A 25,930-nucleotide genomic window follows, 5' to 3' on the forward strand; every position below is an offset into this window, starting at 1 on the left:
GTCGAGGTGATTGGCTCGTGTCAAACCGTGGAATAAGATCCACAGATCAAAGCGCAAATATCAAGCAGTGGTACATATCGACTGATCGCACCCCACATACATGTACATGGTACATGTATTTGTACCAGTGTATTTACTTTGCTCAAGTTGATGACCTACGAGCCATTCTGTATTAAAGGATTAGCTGCCTTGAGCAGAAGCACTCCCTCGTCAGTTGAAAAGAGCCTCGTTGATGGGGAGTGTTTATTTTGTTGACCAGTAGCAACACGATTTTAACCACTTGCCGCCGGGTGCTCTGGGCTCTTTTGACAAGGCTTTGGGCCTGGCTGAAACGCCCGGGCATCAATGAAGGTCACCTGTCAACTTACATGTAGAGTAGTGCCTGAAGATTACTTCATGTGGGTATAAACGTCCGTTAAATGAAATGATGAATTTTTGAAGAATTTTCAAAACAGAAAAAATGATAAATATCCCGGCCCAGCAGCATCAACATTGATAACTAACCCTGGTGCGAAGTGGTTAACACATGCATTTTCATAGTCATTTGTGAACCAGTGAAGAGCAGTTCTTACTGCAGGAGCCTCCATTGCTAGAAAAATTGCTCACTTTCTGGGTCCAGCGGGGGGCTGATATACACATGTACATGTAGATATGTTGTACATTTGAACACCTTTATTACACTGTTTCAAATTTGAGACGACATCTAACAAAATGAGTCTTATTCCTGTTTGAACTGATTTTGTTTTACCATACACTGTAGTTACCATAGTTTTACCATAGTTACCATAGTTTTACCATAGTTTGCAGTAAAAAGAGCCAACCAGGCTCTTTCTTTAGACTTTTCATTCGATTTGACATCCTCATGAAAGTGAATCTAGCAAGTGTGTGAGTGACAGACATAAAGTAGAATTCCTGTTGATATGTGTCATTGTGCTAAAGTTTTCAAGAGGCCTTCAACTCAATAGTGGCACCAGTGACTTGGGACTGATTTTGCTGCAATTGGTCACCTTGGTGAATGCACAAGGGACACCAAGGAAAGTGGGATTTTGCCAACGAGTGCAGGTTCCCTGTTCCCCTGCCAGTATTCTGGACGTTGACCGGTAGGAGATGGAAATCGGTCCTGGAATAGGTTCCCATTGTGATGTCACTTTTAACCCAAGAGTAGCTCCGGTGACTTCTGACTCATTTTAGGCTGGGTCACAATTATTTAAATAAAAGGAAGAATAAATTGATACCCATCTGAATAACCTCGGCCTGAATTCCCCTTTAAGTTACATGTAGTTTTATAGAGAATCAGGTATTTTTTCCACAGGGTATTTTTTTTGAGGTTGCTGAAAATCGCATCATGGTTTTACCACTTGCCACCAGATGATGTGTAAACATAGTTTGCCTTATTTTTTCCACGGAGGATGTGCATGCTCATTTGAGATTTTTTTTTTTTTCATTTCCATGGTTGAGTAAAGTATGAAGAGCATTGTGCTCGGTTGGGCCAGATTTGCAAACAAAACCCGCCCCGGGGAGCTTTTCGGAGAAGAAAACCCAACATAAACAGGTTAACGGTGTTTTTCCCTTGTCCCGTTTCACAGATCAGTGTAACTTACCGGTACTGTATAAAGTGAAACGTCATTAACAGGCAGGAGGCATACCGGTATGTCAACATTTGCCAACTATTGCCACTGAGAAGGGTGAATCGGGCAAATGTGGCATTTTATCAAATTGGCTGATGAGTGACGCCCGCCCAACGTCCGTAAGAGTGTGTATGCATGATACAGATCAAGCAAGCCCCGGGGGGTTACGGTATGCTATTTTGTCCCCCGGGGAGCTTTGTGGGTAAATGTGCCAATTAGGAGTGTGCCCTGTTTATTCAGAAATGCTGGTTGTCTCTCCCAGAGTCCCAAACCCCTTCCCTTTGCTGGGTTGACTCAGTGGACACGGCGCCCTCCGCCGGCCGGCCACAAGGAAACTGTTCCACCTCATTTACCAGATAAATCACGGCAAATGGCTCTTTAAACCGTGACAGGGTTTGTGTGGGGACGCCACCCTCCCTCCTCCCACGTCATGGTCTTGGAATTGTGGTTGTCATGACTCAGTCTAGAAATTTTCCGACACGTCGAATAGAGTTCTTTTAATTTTTTGTGTGAGACGGCAGGACGATTTGTAAAAATGCTTCAACGGCTCTATGATGCCTGCACACCATTTTGGTCTAATTAATCAATTTCTGTTCTACAAAATGACGTTTCAGTCAGCGTAATTTGTGTAATTACTAATAAAATGCACACCCACATGCTCAATACACAGAAATGCACGGTGCATGTGAGATTTGTAAGTGTACATGTAGGATCGCTGAGTTACATTTACATGTAACTGAACTCCGAGGTTTTGATTTGCAAAGAAAAAAAAGCCAAAGTGATGCAGGGTTCCAGCGGAGGAATTTTACCCAGAAGCCAAAGTTTCAACGAAATGCACATTTGTTTGGAGCCGCTCACTATAGTTGTTTAGTTTGATTTTTTGGATTAATTTTTTTCATTTTTTTTGGTGGGGCGGGAGGAAATGTTGAATGAATACAACTTTGGTGGTGTCATTTGTTCAGGATTACATGCGTGGCCAAAGTTTGTAACTATAGTACATGCACCGGCACATGCGTGAACCACTTGGCAGCAGAGGCAATTGTTCATTTTAAAAAAAACATCAAAAACACCAAATCTACATGTACCCGGTACATACAAGTACATGTACATGTAATGTGTGCACCGTGTTCATTTTGCAAGTACCAGCTGGAGGACAGTGTACCCATTTTAGACTGAAGCAAATTATGGATCTCCCACAGGATCTCCAAACACCAGCCGCTCTGTGAAAGCAAATGGGAGCAGATACCAACCGGTTATTACATGTACAGTAGTTTTTGCCCTTGCGGATTGGATTTTTTTCTCTCGGCTACTTGTACCAAGAAATGAGAACCATAGAGAATAACTGTGGGTGCCCTATTGTTTAGTTATGATCATGTCGCAATACTGCAATAAATTTATGAAAGCTGTTGACTCAAAGTGAAGTCTGAAAGGTGGAGAGGCAAACACTCCGCTTCTCCCATGTCACAAATAGCTCCACAATGGAAGTGCCTAGACTGGGGGGGGGCAGCTTGGTTTGCCTTGGATGTGCTTGTCATAACCGGCCCTCGTTGATGAGCGGTGGTGATTCACTGCCTGACAGGAGGGCATTTGCTGATGTTCGGAAGTGGCCAGCTGGAATGTAAGCCAGATTGGTTTGAATCATCTCTTTGAAAGTGGCCGCATGAGTCTTACCACTGTGGAAAAAGCTACTGATACGACGTCATTTATGCTGCATGTATTTAAGGGCTATTGTTTGTCCTGTGTGATCGAAGTACATGTACCATGCATTAGATACGTACGTACACATTTCAAAGTTACATGTAGTTTCCAAGTTGAGAATGACATCATTTTATTGCTCTGTACATGTAAAATTGTTCATTCTGTAGGAAATTGATTTAACAACCAAAATTTGTTCATGCTTCTTTTAGAACTGGACCTTATGTATACATATATGTACTATACATCACAGACATCTGCCGCTACTTGTGTATTATACATGTAAAATGTCCCCATGCTTCTTAAATACGGTAGCATAATGCAACCAGTGTAACAGCAGCGTGGTCACATGACCAAAGATGGGACCAAACAGGTCAGATTGTCCGTTGATTGCTTGATCACAGGGCTGCAATTAATCTTGTATAATGCCGGCCACATAATCCCGTCCAATCATGTACACGTACCAATAAGGACTGACACTGAATCCGAGCTTTCGATCTCCACCACACAAAACAATGAAGTCCTCAGGGAACCAATTTTTGCAACCGGTAAAATTGTCACTGTTGCAGCAATTAATCTTCCTCGTAGACTGTACCAGTTGGTGGGTCAAAAAAAAAATCAATTAATTTACATGTCATGTATGACAACCAGAGAATGGCTTTCGAGATGATTAAGAACGATTGCAGAATTTATGCAGTCAACAAGGGCAGAAATTTTCCCCACAGTATGTACATGTACATGGTGTACAGTGTACGGCAGGTGCATCGATACAATGCAAACTGCCACCCTTTCATTTAAAATGTGGATGTGTACTCATTGATAATCCGTTCTCATTCACAAGTTGGAAGTTCTTACAAGGCAAACTGTAAACGGCCATTCCCGTTGGTCGAGAGCCCTCCACATACATGTGCATGTAAGGCCAGTCTTACTGCAGTTGATAGGCACTAGCTCGTCGATAAAAATACCTTTTCCAGGGTTGATGTAGTACAGGGGTGAGATTTCTCAGCTTTTTAGCTGATTTTAGTTTTTTGTTGTTGTGGATTTCAGCTTTTTTTCCTCACTGGCTGAGTACCTTCTCCAAGGCAAGCAGATTCTGCTTGCCTTGGAGAAGGTACTCAGTTACCGAAAGCTCAGAAATCACGTATTTCAGAGCACTGATTTAGTATTATATTCTTGTCGATATTCTGATCACGGTGCTACGCAGCTCTTCCATCATGTCCATATTTCTATAGATATTCACAGTTCAGCTTCTTTCTGCCTTTTTTTTAGCTGGTTTCAGCTATTTTATCATTGGTCAATCTCACCCCTGGTAGTAGCTCCTGCATGTATATGAAATCTGGTCCAGTTTTCCTCGTATCGTTTGCTGGTTCATCATCTTCACTTGTGCACAATACTACCGGGTACCTGTACATATCCATATTTTTGAGAGTTTACCAGTTTCACGCTGCGTTAGCTCATTGTGTTCTGTTCACACACTGGCGCTCCATGCGTGCGCCAGTCTACAAGGAGAACTAATTGTTCATGACTGCTCATAAGAGGCACAAAACCATTTATATCCTGAATATGGCAAGAAGGGGTTTAATGAAAAGAAGCCAAATTGTCAAACTAAATTATTTGGAAACTTATTTTTACTTTCTGACTCAAACGGTGCAAATGAGAACAAATACCATACTGGTACAGTACTCTACGTATGAATATGCTTGCTGGATGCTGATGATACCCCGGGCCTTTGGCTTAGGCCACCGTCAGCATCCGTTTGCCTGATCCAACCTGACATGTACATGTGCTGTGCTTGTAAATGTTCATTTCAGATCAGCCCAGCAAATACACTGTACATGTAAACACACATGCCTAATTACATGTGATATACTGGACATTGTGTGTGAAATGTTTGGCATGCATACGGCGATGGAACGTGTAGGCAACTTGACATTTATTGCCCTTTGCCGTGCTTCCTGCTCATCCAGTCTGCACGATAGACCCCGAGAGTCAATTGTGAGCGGCCTATTGTGGAAAGCAGCTCAGAAGTAGCCTATGCACGCTCGTCATACCGGTACACCGCTCCTCACTCGCATGCATGCCAGTAAATGAGTGATAGGGACGTGTGCTGCTATCGCTCTCTGGGGGAATCATTCCTCGGCTGATTGGATTGCGGGGACGCCCTGATTGCCGGAGCGCTTCCACTTTTATGGGATTTCGGGGGGTCGTCCGTGGCTAGGCGCGAGCTCACGACATTGGCCCTTCAGGCATGCAAACACATGCACAGCATACACGGATACATGTACTGGTACAAATATACATTATGCTGGGTTCTGGCTACTTATCAGTAGCCGTCTATATGACAAACTTTCTTAGAGCTCTCTGTTACATGTACATGTACCGTCATACACCATATTGGCCAGGAACTTTACACATACTGTAGGGTCAACAGGGGTAAAAAAGTCCACTTTTTCAGTTTTGTGGTTTTTGTTTGCGGTTATATGCAATACATATGTCCTCTTTTCCATACAAATATAATCATCAAAATGACATTGATGAGAAGAAAATTCCCTCTTCTTTTTAGAAGATGTACATGTATGGCGGGTGTTTTTATCCTGGTCTCGGGGTAAAAATGCTCGCCCATGGTTTTTTTTTTTATAGAATATGGGCATTCTGGAGGTTTTCCTGCAGTATTGTCACATTTCTTATTGATTTACGTGTACTTACTGACCACACTAAATCAACCACAAAATAAATTGTTCAAATACAGTTGACACGTACCGCTACTGGTAGTTAAATGTATAACCATGGGTGTTTTTACCCCTTGGGTGTTTTTACCCCATTGGGCGTTTTTACCCCATGGGCGTTTTTACCCCTTGGGTGTTTTCACCCCATTGGGCGTTTTTACCCCATGGGCGTTTTTACCCCTTGGGTGTTTTCACCCCTTGGGTGTTTTCACCCCTTGGGTGTTTTTACCCCATGGGCGTTTTTACCCCTTGGGTGTTTTCACCCCTTGGGTGTTTTTACCCCATGGGTGTTTTTACCCCTTGGGTGTTTTCACCCCTTGGGTGTTTTTACCCCATGGCCGTTTTTATCCCATGGGCATTTTATCCCAGTTTTACCCTACGTGTTGACTGATGTAATATAGACATTGCTAAATTACATCCATCACTATACCCACCTCTAACAGAGACCTACATGTACCTCATCACTTGAAAAGAGCCCTATTGGTCAGCTAGGAGTGTTCGTTTTGTTGGTAGTGATGCGACCATAATGCATTCATTTCTTAGTCGTTCATGGACCAACGGAGTTTCTTTTCTGATTAAAGGAGCATCCATTGCTAAGAAAATTGATCCAGCTTGAGGCTTGTAGTGTCCTCACATTTCCTCACTTAATTCACAGCATACTCAATCCATTGGTCCTCACAGTACACAGTGTACGTCCCCACATTGCAGTCTCTTCACATTTTAATGTGTGTCACAAGTCCTCATGTACATGTACATACATATATGTACAGTGCACATGTACATGTACTGTACTGTAGTCATCTACTGGTACATTATACATGTACTGCAAAGATACTCATGCCAAACATTTTAAATACATGCAGTGTCATGCATGTATCGGTACTGTACATGGACATGTACAGTACATGTACTTGTGCATGTAGGCATTCATGTACAGTATACATGTTCCTTGACCACTCTCATTTTACCTACAATTTGTATGGGCGGCCAAAGTTGGCAGAAAAATCAGCCTTTGTTCAAATGGTCAGTACATACATGTACATGTACATGTAATTTGCCCAGTAATGTTGAAGAGGGTTGTACATGTATTTTCATTTGGGAGGCCCATTTTTTTCAGCAGCACATTATCTGGTATTTCTTTTGATACCGGTAGCTACGCTGAATTTTTAAAACTTTAATTTTAAAACTTCACTTTTGTACTGCGGACCAGCAGGCATATACCATATTTTCTTGTATACATGTAGGTATACGTGCACAGCCATATAGTTCCTTATATACATCTACGTATGTACAGCCATATAGTTTCTTGTACGTCATGTACATAGGAAAAACAAGACTGTGACGTACATGTACAATGAGCAGACCCACATGGACATGTACTGTACCAGTACCATGCTTGTGTGAATATTCATCCAAATACCAGTACAAAAATCTTCAAAATACAGCATAATACACATGTAATGGCCTCAAATAGGCTTGTAAAGGTCACCATTAACACGTTGTTTAGCATAATAATGTTCACAATAATGTAGAAATGATGTACATGTACATGTACATGTACATGTACAGTACCGGTACAGTACATGTTCATGTACTTAGTGTACATGTATCGGCAGGTTACATGTATATTCTGTTCCACTGGTTTGAAACCTGCATGCGTCGCATTGTTCTTCACTTAAGGGTCTGGACGTACATGTACGTGTTCATATATAAATCTTCGGGCAGCTGCAGGTTTTCAGACTGTTTTCAGGTTTCACATGCAATTAATGCAGAGAACAACAAGTACTGAACATTTTAATTTGTCTAATTGCATGTACTGGCATGACTGGCAAGGGATTATTAGAAGGTCCTTCTACAACATGTGCACATGTACCAGCATGTACATGTACAATGTACCGGTAACTTTTCAGAGCATATTACGTTGGAGGGAGTCCACTTAGGCTTGCCAGCAGCCGTCCAAAAACTAGTTCATTCGTGTTGGGAAAAATGAACACCAGATCAGTGTCCACAAGCCAATCCAAAATTGCGATTCTGTATATTGTACCGTACCTACCGGTACATGTACTTCAGAAATTATCCCTTCCCTACATGTACACATATATTTTCTTCAAGAGCAGCTTGTGCATTGGTTTTGAGCACAGTGAAGACTTTCCAGTCTTCTGATAAAAATATAGAACAGTGTATGCTTCCTGTTTTCTGATGCAACAGCGGCAATGTCCAGTCGGTCTACCGCGTAGTATCTCCTATCAAATTAAGTCCAGTGGTCAGGTGGTGTGCATACTGGTACATGTATACATGTATGTGCCAATATGATTAATTTTGAGCCATGGGTTTTACACCACGTTGCAGCTGATAGTTTTTTCTTGAAATGCGGTACTATCCTCTGTTAGATGATCAAAGTCAATCGAAGGGAGATGCCCTGAACACATACACAGTTACACACCGGTAATTGTTCAGTGCGGAATTGGCTGATCTGTTCTTGCATGTCAGCCAGTTGAGCATTGCTGCGTACATGTGAACAAGAAGGAAGTGTTTTTTTCCTAACAATGATCAGTTCCTTTGGTTGACACATTAATAGTGTGAATTGTTTGTTCGTACACGCCTGGTATCTAGACAGATCTGCGGCAGTCACTAAGCCATTACTGTGCGGCTATCGTGTTGACACACAGGCGGCGGGTGCGCGTGGAATGCCTCCTCCACCAAGAGGCAGTAGTCAATTGCCGAAGTGCGCGTGTGCGCTCAGGTTGAGACGGCTGAAGCTGAGTGAACATGTACGTGGCCTCTCGGAATGGCGTCTTATCATTTTTTGTCCTGCACGTACATGTACATGTATGTACATGTACTTTTGCATACATGTACGGATACATGTACATGTACACTGTAGCATCACATTTTGAATATCTATAAACCACCAAGGATGGATACATATTGCATTGCGTATGGTCTACCGGTATTCAAACCCGAAAATATTCATACATTTTATAATGACATCGTTGAGCAATTTACAATGTAGTAAGAGCCACCACTGATATCCATTTTTTATTAGTTTCCTGCAAGTTGAAATGTTAGAAACATTATACATGTATGGTAAGCAGAGGCGTAGCTAGGATTCCGATGGTGGGGGGGGGCACACAGGGACACCAGCATCTTATGGGAGAGGGGCAAGTCAGTGGTGTGTTTTTGGGGGCAAGTTTTTGTTAGCCTTGTTCAATATCCATTCCTGCGTTTTTTACAGTAGGGGGCACCTGGGGGGCACGGAAAGTTTTTTGGGGGGGCATGTGGCGTGCCCCTGTCCCTCCCCCCTGGTGCTACGCCACTGCAGGTAAGTCAGTGTAAGTGGTATTGGTGCATAATGCATTTACATGTACATGTATGTACAGTGATTAATCTGAAACCTGTAGTTATCGTGTAGACCCAGCCACTAGCACAAGTTGGGAGTCCTCCCACGGCCTCTGTACCAAATCACCATGAGGGGAACGGCTTTTTACTGGTAATTAAAGCACAGTGCAGCTTTTGTGATGTCCAGCTTAACATGTGACGTACCTGTACTTACTGTTTCAAATGTCTGCATTGTCTCTAAAAACTTGCACTATCACTATGTATACATGTACGAGTATGCATGGCAAGTAAAATGTGGCGATCTGACAACCGTTTGGGTCAGTAGCTTTGAGCTGATCCTGTGGGCTATTAATTTCTAAATTCCTGATTGCAAACTGCTGATGCGCACAGCCTGTTCCACCTGGAATTCTGCGCGAGCTTCAAACGGACCAAGACCTCCAGGGTCAATTACCGAAAACATTGACCCAGCAGCACTCATCAGTTGCCTGTTTTTCGGTTACAACTCAGTACATAAATGTACGTGTACTACTTTACATGTACTCTAAAGAGGACTTTTGATGTAGTCAAAAGGTTTGTTAATTTGTCCAAAGTTGCATTAGTCCAAAGTTTGTCTTACATGACTGAAACCTGCTGGCTTCAATAATCCAAAGGCTGGCAATTATCTGCCCCGAGCTGAAGTGCACCCCCAATCGGTGAATGGAAAGACAGGTGGTTACCAGTGGGTTCTTGCACATATTCTGCGTGTTTTTGCAAGACCGTACATGCCAGAGTAAATTATAGTTATGCGTACTCAGTGAGCTCCGCATCAAACAGGCATATACTTGTGCGCCTCATGGCATGCCTTTGTGGTGAGTACCAAAAAACACGCCCTCTTTTATTCCGCTCGGAGCAGATAGCCCCAAAGTAGATTAAGAGCAATCATAAAATTCCATGGTCAGAATCAACAATACAAGTATATGTACATGTAGGTTCGGTTTGAATCCAAATTTAATGGCCAACAGAGGGATTTCACATTAGCGCCGTCTACGCACATCTGCATCGAAACCGAGGCTCTCTGTGTTGAACTTCGTCACGCGCCCGCAGAGTCCACACAGTACATAGGGTATTCGGTTCGTAAGTGTGACGCCACTTCAGTTTAAACCACGCCCACTGCACGAGATACACGACCATCGCAAGTACGTTAGTTCGCAGTCAATTGTCGTTATTTTTCTTTTGATTTTACGTGTCGAATCATCCTGAAAGACTCTTCCACAAAAATGTTCAGCCTGAAAAGTCTGAATTTAACATACCTTTATGTATTTTTTGTCTTGACTCCTTACTTTTAATCGTCTGATCGTATCAAGAATTGAAGCTGACACATACAGCTTCATTTTCAAACGCGGAAGTGCGCAGATCGACGCTAAAAACGTCGAATTGGGATCCCTCTATTGTTTAAAAAGACAAAGCATGTTACCTGTAAATTGAGAGCGAAGGTCAAATGTGAACTTCAAACTGTGGGTGCTCTTCGGATATTAAATCTTTGAACTCGATTTTATTTCAGATTTTCAGACCTTCGGCTGATTTATGTACACAATGTACCGGCACATGTACATTCAGATCATGGCCACTTCCCGAGACCAAACGAACCTTTGGATATGTCGCATTGTCAAATATTTTGATACTGAATCTTTGGTTTAACAAATCTGATCACTGCAAGTATTCCAGCTGATAAACCGTGTTTCAGTTTTGGACCAACAAACCCCCTTTTTGTACATCTGCAAATGGAACATTACGACTGCGCAACGGAACCCACTTTTTCACTATCACAGATGTTGTAGTGTGGATCGCATTGGTTAATTTATCGTCTGTTGAACCAACAGTGCGTGTTGTGTGACCACTCTTTGAGGTTGATGCTCCTGAAGTACCATCTCAAGTGCTGCATCTCAAAATGGGCCCATTTTACTGCTATGCTTTGAAGAGTACCATACACTGTACATGTAATCATTATATACATGCCTGTGTGGACAGTAAGCCCACTCAGCCGGATCAAAACAAAATTCATTGTTCGCTGCTGATGAAACTCAAAACCCGTTTAACATGTTTCCCATGCCAACAGTAAAGAAGACGGTTTGTGGCTGGCTTACACTTGTGACCGGAGGTGCACAGACCTTTAATGGATTTGGTCTACTGTGGACCCAACATTTGATGGCGAATGGTGCACAAATTTAAGAAATTACCACACGCGGCAGTTTATTCTCTGCCTTTCAAATTTTACAATCATGCGACATAAATTTCCTGGCTGGAGTAACTACCTTATTTTTAGACATTTTTGAATACATTTCCTCTGGCAGAAATTAACAAGCATGAGTGTAGACGAAAGTACTGATACTTTGAGTACATGTTTGGGATGCGCATTACTGTGAACAAGCGCCGAATACTCGACTGATGATGTCAGGAAACTGCAGTTCAAAATTATGAAACAGAGTGCCCATAATCACTCATGCAACTCATGGAGTTAAGTACTGATAAAACAAAGGTTTGAATAGGTTTTTTTTGGGGGGGGGTTTAGAGTAAAAATCAGGTGACATCAAATGTCATTTTACTTTTGGGTACACCCGCATGTCCAGAGGTTGGTGCTCCAATTTTTGAGTGCTGTGTATGCATTGCTTCATTTTGGCACAGTAGTGCCTCTTGAAAAGAAAAAAAAAAAGAAACCAAAAGTCCGTACACCACCAAGTGCATATCATATCAGCTTAAAGCTTTTGATTACAGGAGACCTTGACTGAGGTCTGTGTACATTGATCTTTGTCAACAACCGGTCTCACACATGACATCACCTGTGATTGGTTGGCCAAACATTGCTGCGAAGGCCTCAACAATTACAGAATAAGGAAGGGAGGCGGGTGACTCACTGCTGTTTCGATGGTGATGTTTGTGGACAAATTAGTGACAAATGAGAAGCCATTAATTCAATTAGTATTTTCCGTTGAAAGCAGCGGGTGCACACATGTACGTGCGCATGAATACACGTTGGATCAGGAGATGCAAAAAAAGCTTATGTGAATGCGTATGAATTAAGACGAGAACAGATGTTGGCATCTCTTCTTACTTGTTCTGTTTAGTGAAACTAAACTTGTCTGCAGACAGTCCCGTCTCATTTTTTTCTCTCCCTTTTTTTTTCAGAACGTGGCAATTAAACGGACTCCTTTTGTTTCTTGGTTTGTTTTTGAGAGAGAGGGCAAGCAATCAAAGTCATGGCTGATTTAAAAAGTCAAAAACGTTGCTCAAGAGAATGGTTGAAGTGGCCATCAACGTTATCAAGATGTGGAGAATGTTTTCAACAAAAAAAATGCCCAGGTCGAGTTACATTAAATGGACAACTTCTGGTGTAATACTGAGCTTTCGTGCAATCAGAAATTCTGCTCTTGGTCACCCCAAAAAAAAAAGGAAAAACCACAACCAACCAAAATGATGACACCCCAAACAACAAACATTGCTGCTTGTGTGAATTGTGCTCAAGACCAGAAAGTCTGTCCCTACATGTAAAACAGCTCGTGGAGGGCATGGGGACCCTAGGGCAAATCTGAAGGCAATTTAATGGAAAGAATTAAGTCAGGGAACACCACACAGCCCAGCCCACAAAGTGTCCAAATATACATGTACACTGTATCCTCATCTTAGGCCGTGTCTGAAACGGGCTTCCAGAGCTACGGCTAGGCCTATTGTCTACGCGTCTCCACGCATTTCCAATGGAACGAAGACCTAGACCTAGCTCTAGACAAGAGATTCGGATGCAGCCTTAATCATCAGTCACCACTGCCGTTGTTATAAAACTGATGTCATTGTCTTCATTCCTCATCCGTCTCTCCTTTTTACTATCACGTTTATGATTTACTACACGCATCATCATCATTAATCAGCACTCTCCATCACCTGCTATCCAGAAAGAGGTGAACATGTATGTAAGAAGCATGCATGCACACCATGTACATGTTCTGAACATTAATCTTTCTACGTATGTACATGTACATGTACATGTATGCGGTGCAGTTGCGTACATGTACATGTTATCCCCAAGTCGTGACGATGGACAGTTTCCGACTCAGGCAACTGGACCAACCTTACTGCGCTAACATGAAGTGAACATGGAGTGTAGGTTGAAAATTGTGTAATTATAAGGGGGGAAAAACCTTTTGTTATCCTTTGCTACATGTGTATATTTTACCCAGAAAGGGTTGTCGTGATTTCCGGGTGTGCCCACTCAGCTACACATGTATTATGTGTACATGTACTGTACCTCTGGAGTCATACTGTCTGTTGTCTAAAAGAAAAGAAATACAAATTACCGGTAGAACTGTAGTTATTGGAGGCCAAACAGCCTAGGGGAATATTTTATATCTGACATTCTGTTTTGATCGAGCAGATGTTAAGTGGTTTGATCTTACATTCTGTTCCACCCACGAGTTGATGAATTTCCTTAAAAGTGAAGTGAAATCACGTTGTTCTTTGGAATCGCCCGTTCATTATCTGAATCTCTAAAATGGTGGTTTGAATCCAGACAGGACCCCATGCACGATGTCTGGTTCCTCCTTTTAGTCTCATTTTTTTAGTTTTTACAGGAGGAGGCTTAATGTAATTCTTCCACTTCGCACGTGTTTGAACTTCATATGTAGAGGCTGAGTTTCTTTTTTGTTAATGATGTTCGAATCCAGCTGCAGGATCACAATGCTTTGTTTAGTTCCTGTCAGACTTCTGTGTAAAATGTGGGTTCAAATCCAGTACATGTACATGTACCTTACCGAGTGCCAACTTAGAAAAAGCAGTTTCGTTCAAAAGTGAAATTTCGTTCCGTGTTTACATGCACATGGACTGGTACATGCACCGGTTCACGTATGTGCAGCATGATAAAAGAAAGTACCCCTTACTTAAACAAAACCACATTACCTCTGAGTAATTTCTTTACGTCGGTTAATCTTCTGTTATTACCCTGCAGGTATGACGAGGAACTTGTTGTGCCAATTGTTGAAAACACTCCTTTTGAAAAAGACCTCAAAGTGAGTATGAACACGATCAATGAAAAAAAGTATTGTTTTGTTGTCAGTAGATTTCCAAGTCAAGTTATACATTGTATCACGAAGCCTTTTTAGTCTCCACACGTGTATGCATTTGCCTCACATTATTTAAGACAAATCCTAAGACACCTCCCGGTATTATGAAATGTCTGAATAACAAAATATTGAAATTATTTCTGTGTTTTGTTTCAGATGAAAATAGTTTTTAAGTGATGACAGCATTGTAGTAGATGAATCACGGCTTTGTGGGGAAATTTCATACCGTTAACTCACGTTGACGACTCAGTTCTGTGTGTACAGGCATCTGGATTGACTTGATAACATGGAGGCATTAGCACTCTCAAATATGCTGTGAATTGTGAGCAGGCTCCAGTTTGACGCTACCTGTTGCCGAGCGCCAATAAGACCCAAGAGTCTTGTTCACTGCTGTGTACATGTACTGGTATTCCATGCGCAACTTTCAATACAATCTCCCTTATAAATGTTTTTACTTGGTTCAAACGAGGAGAAGTATTGATGCTGTAGCGCCAGGATGCTTCATTAACAGTGCACACAGCACAGCTCTCTTAAAATGGCCATAAAATTAGACTATCAGTACATGTCGCCTGCATATGTGTCTCAAGATCAACTGGTACTGTCATGTTCAACGAGAAGTAGAGTGCATGCACTGTACATAAGATTACATACAATGTACATACACGAACATGTACATGTACCGGGTACATGCCTACAACTACCATGACAACCAGTACAGATGCATGTACATGGTTGTTACATTTATGCAGTTCAGACATGGTCCTACGGTACAAATTGCAATGTACTGCAGTACTTGGCATAAAAGCTATCTGTTTTTGCACGTGAAATCTGTGACTAACGACATTTACACGTGCTGCAAATTTGAGTGGTGAGGTATCTCAGTACAAATTTTAAGACATGTAGAGGTTTTTGACATAGCATCACTTGAGCGGCAAAGGCAGTTCAAGAAGCATTCCAAGTCTGCAGTGGTGTGTGCATTTTGAAATCTGCATCTCTCAGTTGGCAACTTAACCCTAACACTCCTCAGTCCTCCAACAGGTGAAGGATTGAGGAGTGTTAGGGTTAATGTACCTGGTATGTCAGAGTGCTGAGAGACTTTGAACGTGCACGCATTTCCGCACACATCTCTCATGTCTGTGTACATGTACGTATATAAATCATGTACATGTACATGTATACAAATCTATAGATGGGTCGTTCCATGAGGTTGAGGCACACTTTGTGATGGTGTCACTTGTTACATGGTTCCGTAAAAATGAACAGCTATTTCCCTGCAAAGATGGATTCCAAACTGACATTGTTATACATCTTGCAAGGCTGAATACAGAGGTGTGTAAATGACCTACATGTACTGTACAGGTCATGACAGGTGGTAAAAGTTACCGATGTAACAAGGACACCGTCACAAGTTCGCCCCAACCTCATAGAATGATCCAGATACATCTCTTTGTTTATGTATGAATCTGGTATGCTGGTATATCCAAGACAGAATCTATGGATTTGTATCTGTGTATATTGAACATTGACAATTGAATATCATGTGACCGAGAAACCTCTATACCTCTTCGTTGTAACAGCAAAATGGTGATCTGATCCGCTCCTCTTCTTTGTTGGTTTCTTTATTTTTTATATTTTTTTCATTTCTTTCAGTGGGGGGGGAGGAGGAAACTTCCCCCGCTCCATGCTCGTGGCCCATGATGTAAATTTTGCATTGCCATTCACTTGAATAATTTTGCCAAAATATCTGATTCTGAACCATCCTCGTACATGCACAGTACACGTACGTGCACCCAGTAGATACATGTGGTTCTTTTGCTTTCTGTGCAGGATCGCATGGTCAGAGCAATGGAGGAGTACCCAGATACCTGTGCGGTGTTGGTCAGGCGGCATGGCATATACGTGTGGGGAAAAACATGGCAGAGAGCCAAGGCCATGTGAGTTTACTGCATATTCTTTTGACAATAGAAATGCTATCATCACTCAGCATTTTTAAGGTTCACAGTAGGCCTATTTAACAGTACATACATGTATGTACATTTGTATAGATTTGAAAGTGCTGATCTGTAAGTTGTTTTATTTTTATTTCTGTCCCTGCTTCCTGGGCTCACAATGTTGGAACACTCCTGGGACCGTCTCAGCTCCCTGGGGAGGGAGCTTACTAGCCTGGTGCTGCAATTTCAGGCACAAATTAATAGCTAAACACAAGTACATGTATCTGCCCCCCACGGATATCCATGTTCTTCATGGTAGAGTCAGGCGTATTAATTTGGGCAATACTCACCTGGTAACTGCAACTCATCTGAAAAGTAAGTTGCAAGTTCCCAGTGGCATTTTTGAGTTCAAGATTTTAAATAAGTCTTGCACATACATGTATGAGTAAATCGATTGCGGTTACACCAAGGATCAATCTCTTTCTCGAGTATGTGTGGTGACATACTCAAGAAAGAGATTGATCCGTGGTATGGTGTAACCGCAATCGATTTACTCATATGGTTCTTTCACCATAAAAACCTTCAAGTCTTACAAGTCTTGCCTATTTGGGGATAAATAGGAGCGATTGTTTTCATCCATGCACAGTATAAACAGTGAGAAATCAAAAGAAAGAATATTCCCGTCACAGTTAAATGTGAAAAGCGGATTGAGGAAAATGGCCTCAAGACTCATTTGGTGGGATTTAGTCTCATATTGGTAAGTGATATACCAGTTCATGTACAAAAATACAAGCATGGCTGAGGAGACGATATACTCCACTTTCTGTAGTCTGAAGTCTCTTTGTCAGGGTTTGTTTATCATCCTTCACCCGCTACCAAACAGAGAGCTTCGAATTGTTTACTGGTATCCAGTGTTATTACCAAGTCCATCACTACTCGTAGTCGCAGCAAATCCACCACAGATTTTATCAAGTTGGAGAACAGCGTAATGTGTACAATTTTGTTCGTCTTGTTGCTTCTGACGTTGTGATCTTACAAAAGAATTTGTGGGTGGACTTTTAAAAGCATTTTTATCGGACTCGACTACATGTGCTTCAGTACAGCTGTGCTGATGGGGGGGAGAATTAATGGCTTGAGATGAGAAAATTAAAATTGATGAATGAATTCTGTCCTTTCATGTACATATACTGTATGTAGGGGGTAGATTGAATTCTGTCAACTTTCCAACATGTCCAATGCTCTGCATATATGTACACAACATGAACATGTACAGTGTACTTGTTCATGTGCATTTGCATGTATACACATCTACAGGTGTGGACATGCAACATATGTTATGGGCTTGGTTTCAACAGAGTTGAGTCCATCGCCTCTAAAGGTCCCTGCAGAATCTATCACAAGGCATCCAGTCTTAAGCCAATTCACAAGCTAAATGTATTCAAATGAACTTTGACAGAAGCATTCTTTTGTCACTGTTCACCTCATTACTTACATGTACATGTATGGCTGCTCTTGCGAGGGGACTCGTGGCTGCTTATATGAAGGGGGTTGTGAAAGAACTTGTGAAGAGACTTGTGACTGGTCTTGGGAAAGGCTTTGTGACTGTACATGTACGTGTGAAGGGTCTTGTGAAGGGACCTGTAACTGGAATTGCAAATGGTCTTGTGAAGGGACTTGCGACTGCACTTGTGAAGGGTCTTGTGACTGGACTTGTGAAGGGCCTTGAAACTGGACTTGTGAAGGGTTTTGAGAAAGGTCTTGTGACTGGACTTGTGAAAGGCCTTGTTCAGGGACTCGTAACTGGAATTGTAAAGGGCCTTGTGAAGGGTCTTGTGACTGGACTCGAGAAGGGCCTTGGGACTGGACTTGTGAAGGGTTTTGTGAAGGGCCCTGTGAAGGGACTTGTGACTGGACTGAAGGGACTCAACTACACGTGTAACACTGTTCATCAATGCATAGAGTTTGGTTTATTAAAAACACGAGGTCTGTCAGCAGTCACAGATGTCTGGAATACACAGTTTCCTGTACGCCTGTAGCTCTTGTGTTCAATTTTATCCTTTATGCTCTGCAGGGACAGCACTCCTGGCATTTCTTTCCACAAGTCCAGTTCCGTCCCATGGCACATGTACCGGTAGTTTGGTCTCAAACCCGGACATGGGTAGAATGGTACATCATCTAAGATCCTGCCTCTGATGGGACGACTGGGACTTGGTACTAGGTACAGATTCTGGAACAAATTATTCAACCTTGTTACAGTGTACATGTCCTTCAGCACTTTGAAAGGAAGGTTTAAAATATGAACTATTTAAACACCCAGCCCATTTAAAGCAATTTAGTTGTAGTGGTTATTTTGCAGTTGGACACTGACGCCTGCACTAAGTGATGCACATGTAACATAAGGTCAGCTGTCGTAATCGTAATGAAGCCCCTAGTGGCCATCGTGGGGCACAACACCAGCACTCCCTCACCAGATAGCTGGAAGCTGAGGCTGTGGGTGGCTCCTTAGGGGGACTGCACTGTCCCACTCTTCTACCCCACACTGGAACAAGACCGGATTCAGGTGGTGTAATTGATCCCCAAAGGGCTCAATGAGATCAGTCTTCAGGTTTTGAAGGTGACAAAGGGGAGTCCCGGAGCTGCCATCAGACCCTACTAGAGCTGAAGGATCAAGCGGTGTCACTGATGATTTGGTGGAAATGTCACGAATTGTGTGTCATGAGCAGGGGACTTGCAGGGCTTGTGCATGTACCCCTGAACTGTATAGGGGCTGTACAGTTGGAACTGCATGGGCTAACCGATTACCCAAGCAATGTTCAGTGTCAGGAACCTACCCATGCCGGTGTAAACCACCTAGACAAATTACTCAGGATCTTTTTCAAGGGAAAACGGGGTTTGGAAGTTTTGGTTGGGTAGGGATATCGAAAACTAAAGCCAGGATACGTTGAGAGTTTAAACAGATTTCACAGTCATGTGCTTACATGTAGATGTACATATACATGTACATGTAGGTTGTTGGTAAATGTTTAGGTAATTTGCAACTCAAATGCATTTCCAAGTTTGCTTTCCCGGGATTTTTGGGATAGCAAGTATGTACTTGGGTAAAACCGTGTTCATTTCATCAGGGTACCTGATTTCCTTCCCACCCTTAAAAACTCATCACTGTGTGTGAGGAACTTCTCTAGCTACGGTTGTTCTTAGAGTTTAGAGGGTTACACGTACATGTGTGATTTCAGAACCATGCCAAAAAAATACAAAATAAGCGTATTAAAGACAACCATGCGATTCACTGTGTGAGTGGAATCGACAGGATACCCTCCTTTGCGACCTTTGTTTCCCTTTGGCAACAGCCTTTGACAGTCTGATAACCAGGTGTACAATATTTGTTCACTTGGGAATTGGCCCCGAGGGTTTGTTGCTGGATCAAATCGGAAAAAAAACCCCCGGGCCAGTTGTTTTCCTGAAAAATCACTGTCTACAAAATGACAGGACCTCATAAGACTGTGAAGAGTAATACCGTGTACATGTTATGAACAGTTGACTCTCGATAATAAAGAACACTGTCATGATTAAATACTGTCATAAAGAATAAATTTTGAGAATCTCAATTTCTTGGAATTTGGTTTCTTCTTTATTTTCTTCATTCCAATTTGTCTGTCTCCATTAAATCTATGACTTTACAAGTACATTACATGTATGTACAGATGTAGTATACAGCATCAGTTGCAAATTGCTTAAATATTTAATGAGAGGATTTATGTCCTTCATTAATTTCAGCCAGGCGCCGTGCCGTAGTATTTTTATAAATCAAGGAATCAGTAAAGAAGAGATGCCATTGAACACAGTTCAATGCAGCCATGTTTCCACCTGAAACACACTTTCCATCGACCCTTTAAAGTCCTCCTGCACTTTTGAGGCATAATCCTGTTTTGACAAATTCTCTCTCCTGCTGGTTTAATGTGTGTAGGCTGATCCACAACAGTTTGTCTGTCCAGCCATCCCCTGGAGAGACTCATGCAGGGTCTCTCATTTAAACAGCGCCATTATTAATTTATGTCATCAATCTGATGGGTAGGCGGTTCAGCACTTACCGCCATGTCCAGAACTGATGTGTATCTGTATGGCCTAGTGTTATTGTTGACGGTGATACAGGAAAGTGTATGATGTGTGTGATGTGCAAGGAAGTGGGGAATACTTCTTGATGTCCTAAAGAATTGGTCTCGGGGGACACATAACAAGCCATCAATTGTCAAACATAAAGCTATCCATGCAGTCATGGGTTGTGTCAGATGGTTTGGCTATGGCTAGACATTTCCACCTCTGTCTATGGCAATGTGGTACCCTTTAACCAGTGGCTGCAGCCACTTTCCATAGACACCAGTGTTTCAGTCCTAGCCCGAGCCAGTTGATTCAGACAGAGCCCCATTATAATTTTTGTTTTTCTTGTATGGCATTGTTTGCTAATGGTGAGAAAGACCTTCTTAGTTAAAGACTACCCTGTACATGTAGTTCTTGTACAGCTTCCCTTGCTGTAACTTGGAGTGCAGACCGTTGAAAAGCAAAAATGATGATACCAATAAGCCTTCCTGCTGATACCACATAAGTGATTTTGCACAGTGGTAGAAAGGCATTATGGGAAGGAACAAGGAGCAAACATTGCCCCCTTTTCCTTCCCCCAATGCCTTTCAAAATAACCCATGCGGTATTGGCAGTAAGGCTTGTAACAGTGAAACAGTATTGTGAAAATGTAATTCCTGTACATCTCAAACAGCTGCACAGTTATCAGTGCATTTGTAATTATTTCATTGTGCATCGCAAGATCAGTTAACAGAAATAAAAAAAATTAAAGCACATCCATATGTACTAATCCTTGAAAAATGAAGCGATTAGTTTTAAGATTTGGCTCTTTTTTTACCTGCACTTACATGTACTCGTGCTGCTTTTGTGCAATCAAAAAAATGGAAATGTTTGCTTAAAAGTTGCGTCATAAAACATTATAAAACTTGGTACAGCCAAACAATTAATGGAAGTTTGTACTTGTTTCACAATAAGGAACACTCTTCCATTTCATTGGTCAGTTGGTTCCCACCACAATTTTGCATGCATACTGTCTGCCAGTAGACTCTTTTCACGTTGAGGCCATTTTTGATCTTACATTTATTCCTCAAATCTGTTTTACATATTACAAAGTGTTTGTTAGGATGGCACCAGACTGTTTTATAATTTCGTGTGTTCCAAGCCTGCCTCTAAAAAGTTTTCAGAATCTTGCATGGTACAATTCTGTGTACTCGATCATGAATTTGAAATTATCCATCAGAGAAGACAGGTGCAATTTTGCATGAAATTTCATTTTATTGCGTTTATTTGTACTCTAGTATTCCAAAATAAAGAGTTAACCTTGCATTTGAATTCAATATTGCTGGCCCAGTAAATAAGGTCTAGAGTATGTTGTTTCACCATCGCAGTTATTGGACTGCTTGCTTACGTCTATGTCTGCTCCTGTGTGTTGTACAGACCTGCCACCGGTACATGTACAGTACTGTATGTTGCTTGCATCTGAACAAACTTTTGCTTCCTGCTGGCAAATTTCCACATGTTGATGGCTCGATTAACAGTCTTGAAAAATCTAATGTATACACTTTCAATTAATTTACTGACTGCCCCAATCCCCAAGTCTTTAAAAAAAAAAAAGACAGTAAAATGGATGTCAGCATGTTGTGTTATGCTTCTCTGTGATGTACAGTGTACCAGTAACTTTGGAAGAGTAAAACCCGTCATAATGGAATTTACATTTCCCCGACCCCAAACTCCCCTGAAAGTTAAGTTTGGATTTGTTCATACATGTACGCAGACTCTGTACATTGTGGATTGACACAATTTCAAACTCGGGTGGAAACAAATCCAGAATGCTGTATTCATCACAAAGATCAAAATGATGACTTTGTGTTACATTGCTCTTCATTTGGCCATTAAAAAGCAAACAGATAATAAAATTAAAGACCTCTTACATGGCAGAAGAGACACAGGTGGTTTGCATAATGACTACAGTTAACAGCTTCCCGTGCCTGTATGTGCTATGTTTCTGTTGTGCCTCTAACCATCATGCATGTTTTATTTATTTTTCTTTCCGGTCCCGGTATGTAGGTGCGAATGCTATGACTATCTCTTTGATGTTGCCGTCCAAATGAGGAAGCTTGGCATGGACCCCACTCAGAGACCCACACAGAGCACCGAAAACGGCATTCAGTGACTCGGCCGGGCAAACCTGCCACAAGGCATGAACAAACACTTTTGCTTCTTTGGCAGTACTTCTCGTGTCTTGAGTGACTTTAACCACATTATGAGCAGTACATGCACTCTTTCTGTGTCCACCATCTTTAACAACATCCATCCTGGCATACTATCATTGGCACTAACAGTTTTACATGTACAGTACTTGTATGTCTGACGCAATCTTAACAGATATATAAGTACCCGTATACATGTAGCTTTGATTGGCCTCATTGAAAGCATACACGTAAGTATAGAGTAACTCGGCTGCCTTAACTAGAAGCCATATTGTGGAGGCTTTGCATGGTCGCCATCTTGAGGGAAAGTTGTTTAGTTCTACAGTGAAACTTCCTCTGTGCATACCCTGCAGAACTAAAACACTGTCCTGCAAGATGGCAGCCGTGCATTTCAGTGATCCGATGCTTGTATTGATTTCACACATCCTCAAGTACTAGAGCATTTTCTAGAGCCACTCTTCAATTTTTGTTGTGATATAAAATTTCTCTTTGCAGTGGAATGATGCCTCCCATTTTGAGGGTACCTCTTGTATTGTATCCTATTTCCAGAGAACCTGCTAGCATCCCCTTTGTGGAGTACCTCCTGCATATACTTAAAGTGTGCCTCATTCGTCCTCTTTCCACAGCAAAACCTTGCCCCCCATTTCCAGAGCATCCAATTTTTTTTTAGTGTAGTCTGCATTCCCTTTCTAGAACACCTTCTTTATCACCTGTCCAGAATGCCTCTTTCATCACCTTTCCCAAAGTGCCTCCTGCAAGCTCCTTTGAGGGTACATGTACCTCTTGCACCCCCTTTCCAGGGTGCCGCCCGCACCCACTTTCCAGAGTGCCTCCAGTAACCCCTTTCCAGAGTACATGTACCTGCTGCACCCCCTTCCCAAGTTACCTCCCGCACCCCCTTTCCAGACATGCCAGAATGCCTCCTACAACCCCTTTCCAGAGTGCCCCCCCCCCGTACACCCACTTTCCAGAGTTCCTCCTGTATTTCATTTCCAGATTACATGTAGCTCCCACACCCCCTTTGCAGAGTACTTCTTGCACCAACTTTCCAGAGTGCCTCCAGCAAACCCTTTCCAGAGGACCTACACCCACTTTCCAGAATGCCTCCTGCAACCCCTTTCCAGAGTGCCCCCCCTACACCCACTTTCCAGAGTGCCTCCTGTATTTCATTTCCAGATTACATGCAGCTCCCACACCCCCTTTGCAAAATGCAGAGTACTTCTTGCACCAACTTTCCAGAGTGCCTCCAGCAAACCCTTTCCAGAGGACCTGCACCCACTTTCCAGAATGCCTCCTGCAACCCCTTTCCAGATTGCCTCCTGCACCTCTTTCCAGAGTATCTCATGCATTCCATTTCTTTAGCACCTCCCGCAGCCCATTTCTAGAGGACTTCATTTCGGGAGAAGGTTGAGTTTTTCAAGAAATATCTTGCATCCCTCTCCCAGATACCTTGTGCAACCTACTTCAAGATTACGCCAGTAGCATCCATTTTTCACAGTAACTTACAAGTAGGGTTTGCTTGGTGTAACCCCTCATACAATACCAGTACGGGGCACGTCTTACGACCCAGTCCTGAAATATCTTTTCATCTGTTTTTTTTTTCACAACCACCCGATTGATCAAACAACAAATAAGCCTTCATTGTATCATTGCCGCAAACTAGAGGCAGTAGTGCTACATAACTTGTCCTTTTTTTTACCCTGTCACAAATCCGAAAGTGTTTGCTGGAATGATAGCCATCACATCATAACTAATAATGTTTTCATGTGAACACTTCTTTTTCCCCTCATTTCACAACATTCATGCGATAAATAACGCTGTTAAACACCAATCTATTTCACCTTCAAACCAACTGAGCCCATCCTCACCTGACAAACCAACCTAGTTGATAGGATTCTCATTTGATGATTATATCGTCTTTCAACTTTTTTTCAGGTGTGAGTGCTACGACTACCTTTTCGAAATTGCTTCCTCCATGATTCAGCTGGGGATGGACCCAAGTGTTAAGCCCCTAGAGCACTGAACTCTTTGATTGAAACCATCTGTTAATACCAATGAATTGCCAACACGGAGCTCGCTACTCAAGGCTAAAACAATTAAAGAAATCACAAACAGCGGTGTTGGGAGTACCAGGAATCTCAGCATGGTCTGCGGCGGGCAATCACTCGCCCCGAATCTTGAAAAGCGTCGTTTTCTTTAAAAATGAGATCATCACAGTTTCCCTGCAAAAAGCGTCTTGTTTATACTGCAGGACGAGGTGTGAATCTTCACAGGGTTGTATTTTCATAGGCTGCACACTATAGGGAAAGAGATTCCTGTGTCAGTGTCAGCAAAAGAAATTGGCATTTTCTGCATTCAAAGTCAGAATGTGAACACACATTATTACCTTAATATTTTTATTTCTGTCCATGGCATACATTTTTTAATGTCTCATCATGCGTAATGTACCTAGTGGGTGCCGGTAAATGGTAGATTTAATTTAATAGTTATTTTTATTCTGTAAGATTTAATGCACATTCTGTTGGGAGTATTATAAGTTTACTGCTGTGCGTCTGCTGTACATGTACGACAGTATTCACGTGACTGTGCTGACTGCAGCTAAAATTTACAGATTCGCAGTTATAAAAAATAGTAAAATGGAGGCACAGTCTGCATTGAACACGGGCGATTTACAATAGTGCGCCTCCAAGAGTTTGCAACGCGATGGCCAATCACGACCCGCGAAATCTGTCGTCCCTTTCTAAACGTGCATTGGGTCGACAGATTTCGCGTGTCGTGATTGGCCAACGCGTTGCAAACTCTTGGAGGGGCACTATTGTGAATCGCCCGTATTGCCTGGAGTATCCTTGGTGAATAAAGTACTACTTGTCAATCAACGTCGGGATACACTATAACAAATCGCATCATTGCACGAGTGCAGCGTCCACGGCGGTGCTTCTCTTGGTGCTATGTAGTTTGCTTGAAGTTTGAGGAATCTATTATCTTTTGGCGGGCTTGGTGTATGTGTATATCTTATCCAGCAGCATATTTACTCATGGCAGATTTGCAGTTGAATTTTTTGTCATCAAAATTTTACACTCTTTACTCGGAGCACTGACTTACGCGAAAGACCGTAATGCGTCAGGTTTTGGTTGTCATTAGGTGTCTATAGGAGTATTATCATTATAATTGGTTTGGGATTTTGATCTACATTTAAGTTTCCGATATTTGTAAGAATACATCATTGTCGATTTAAAGGAA

General features: G+C 42.1%; 1 protein-coding gene across 2 annotated transcripts in view; it reads left to right on the plus strand.

The window, feature by feature from the left end:
• The window catches only part of LOC110974911 (methylthioribulose-1-phosphate dehydratase-like), a 33,099-nt gene extending 7,169 nt beyond the window's left edge, over positions 1 to 25,930 (plus strand). The window contains exons 7-10 of one of the 2 annotated variants that reach the window (XM_087130208.1): positions 14,361 to 14,421; positions 16,303 to 16,409; positions 22,548 to 22,678; positions 24,626 to 25,930. In XM_087130208.1, the coding sequence (XP_086986334.1) occupies positions 14,361 to 14,421; positions 16,303 to 16,409; positions 22,548 to 22,653 (274 nt within the window). In that variant the 3' untranslated portion in view covers positions 22,654 to 22,678; positions 24,626 to 25,930. The remainder of the gene's footprint in view (positions 1 to 14,360; positions 14,422 to 16,302; positions 16,410 to 22,547; positions 22,679 to 24,625) is intronic. The other variant, XM_022226872.2, reaches the window with a different exon arrangement.

Source organism: Acanthaster planci, linkage group LG20 (assembly GCF_054643075.1).
Source record: "Acanthaster planci isolate LZ-2023a linkage group LG20, COTS_SCS, whole genome shotgun sequence".
Lineage (NCBI taxonomy): Eukaryota > Metazoa > Echinodermata > Asteroidea > Valvatida > Acanthasteridae > Acanthaster > Acanthaster planci.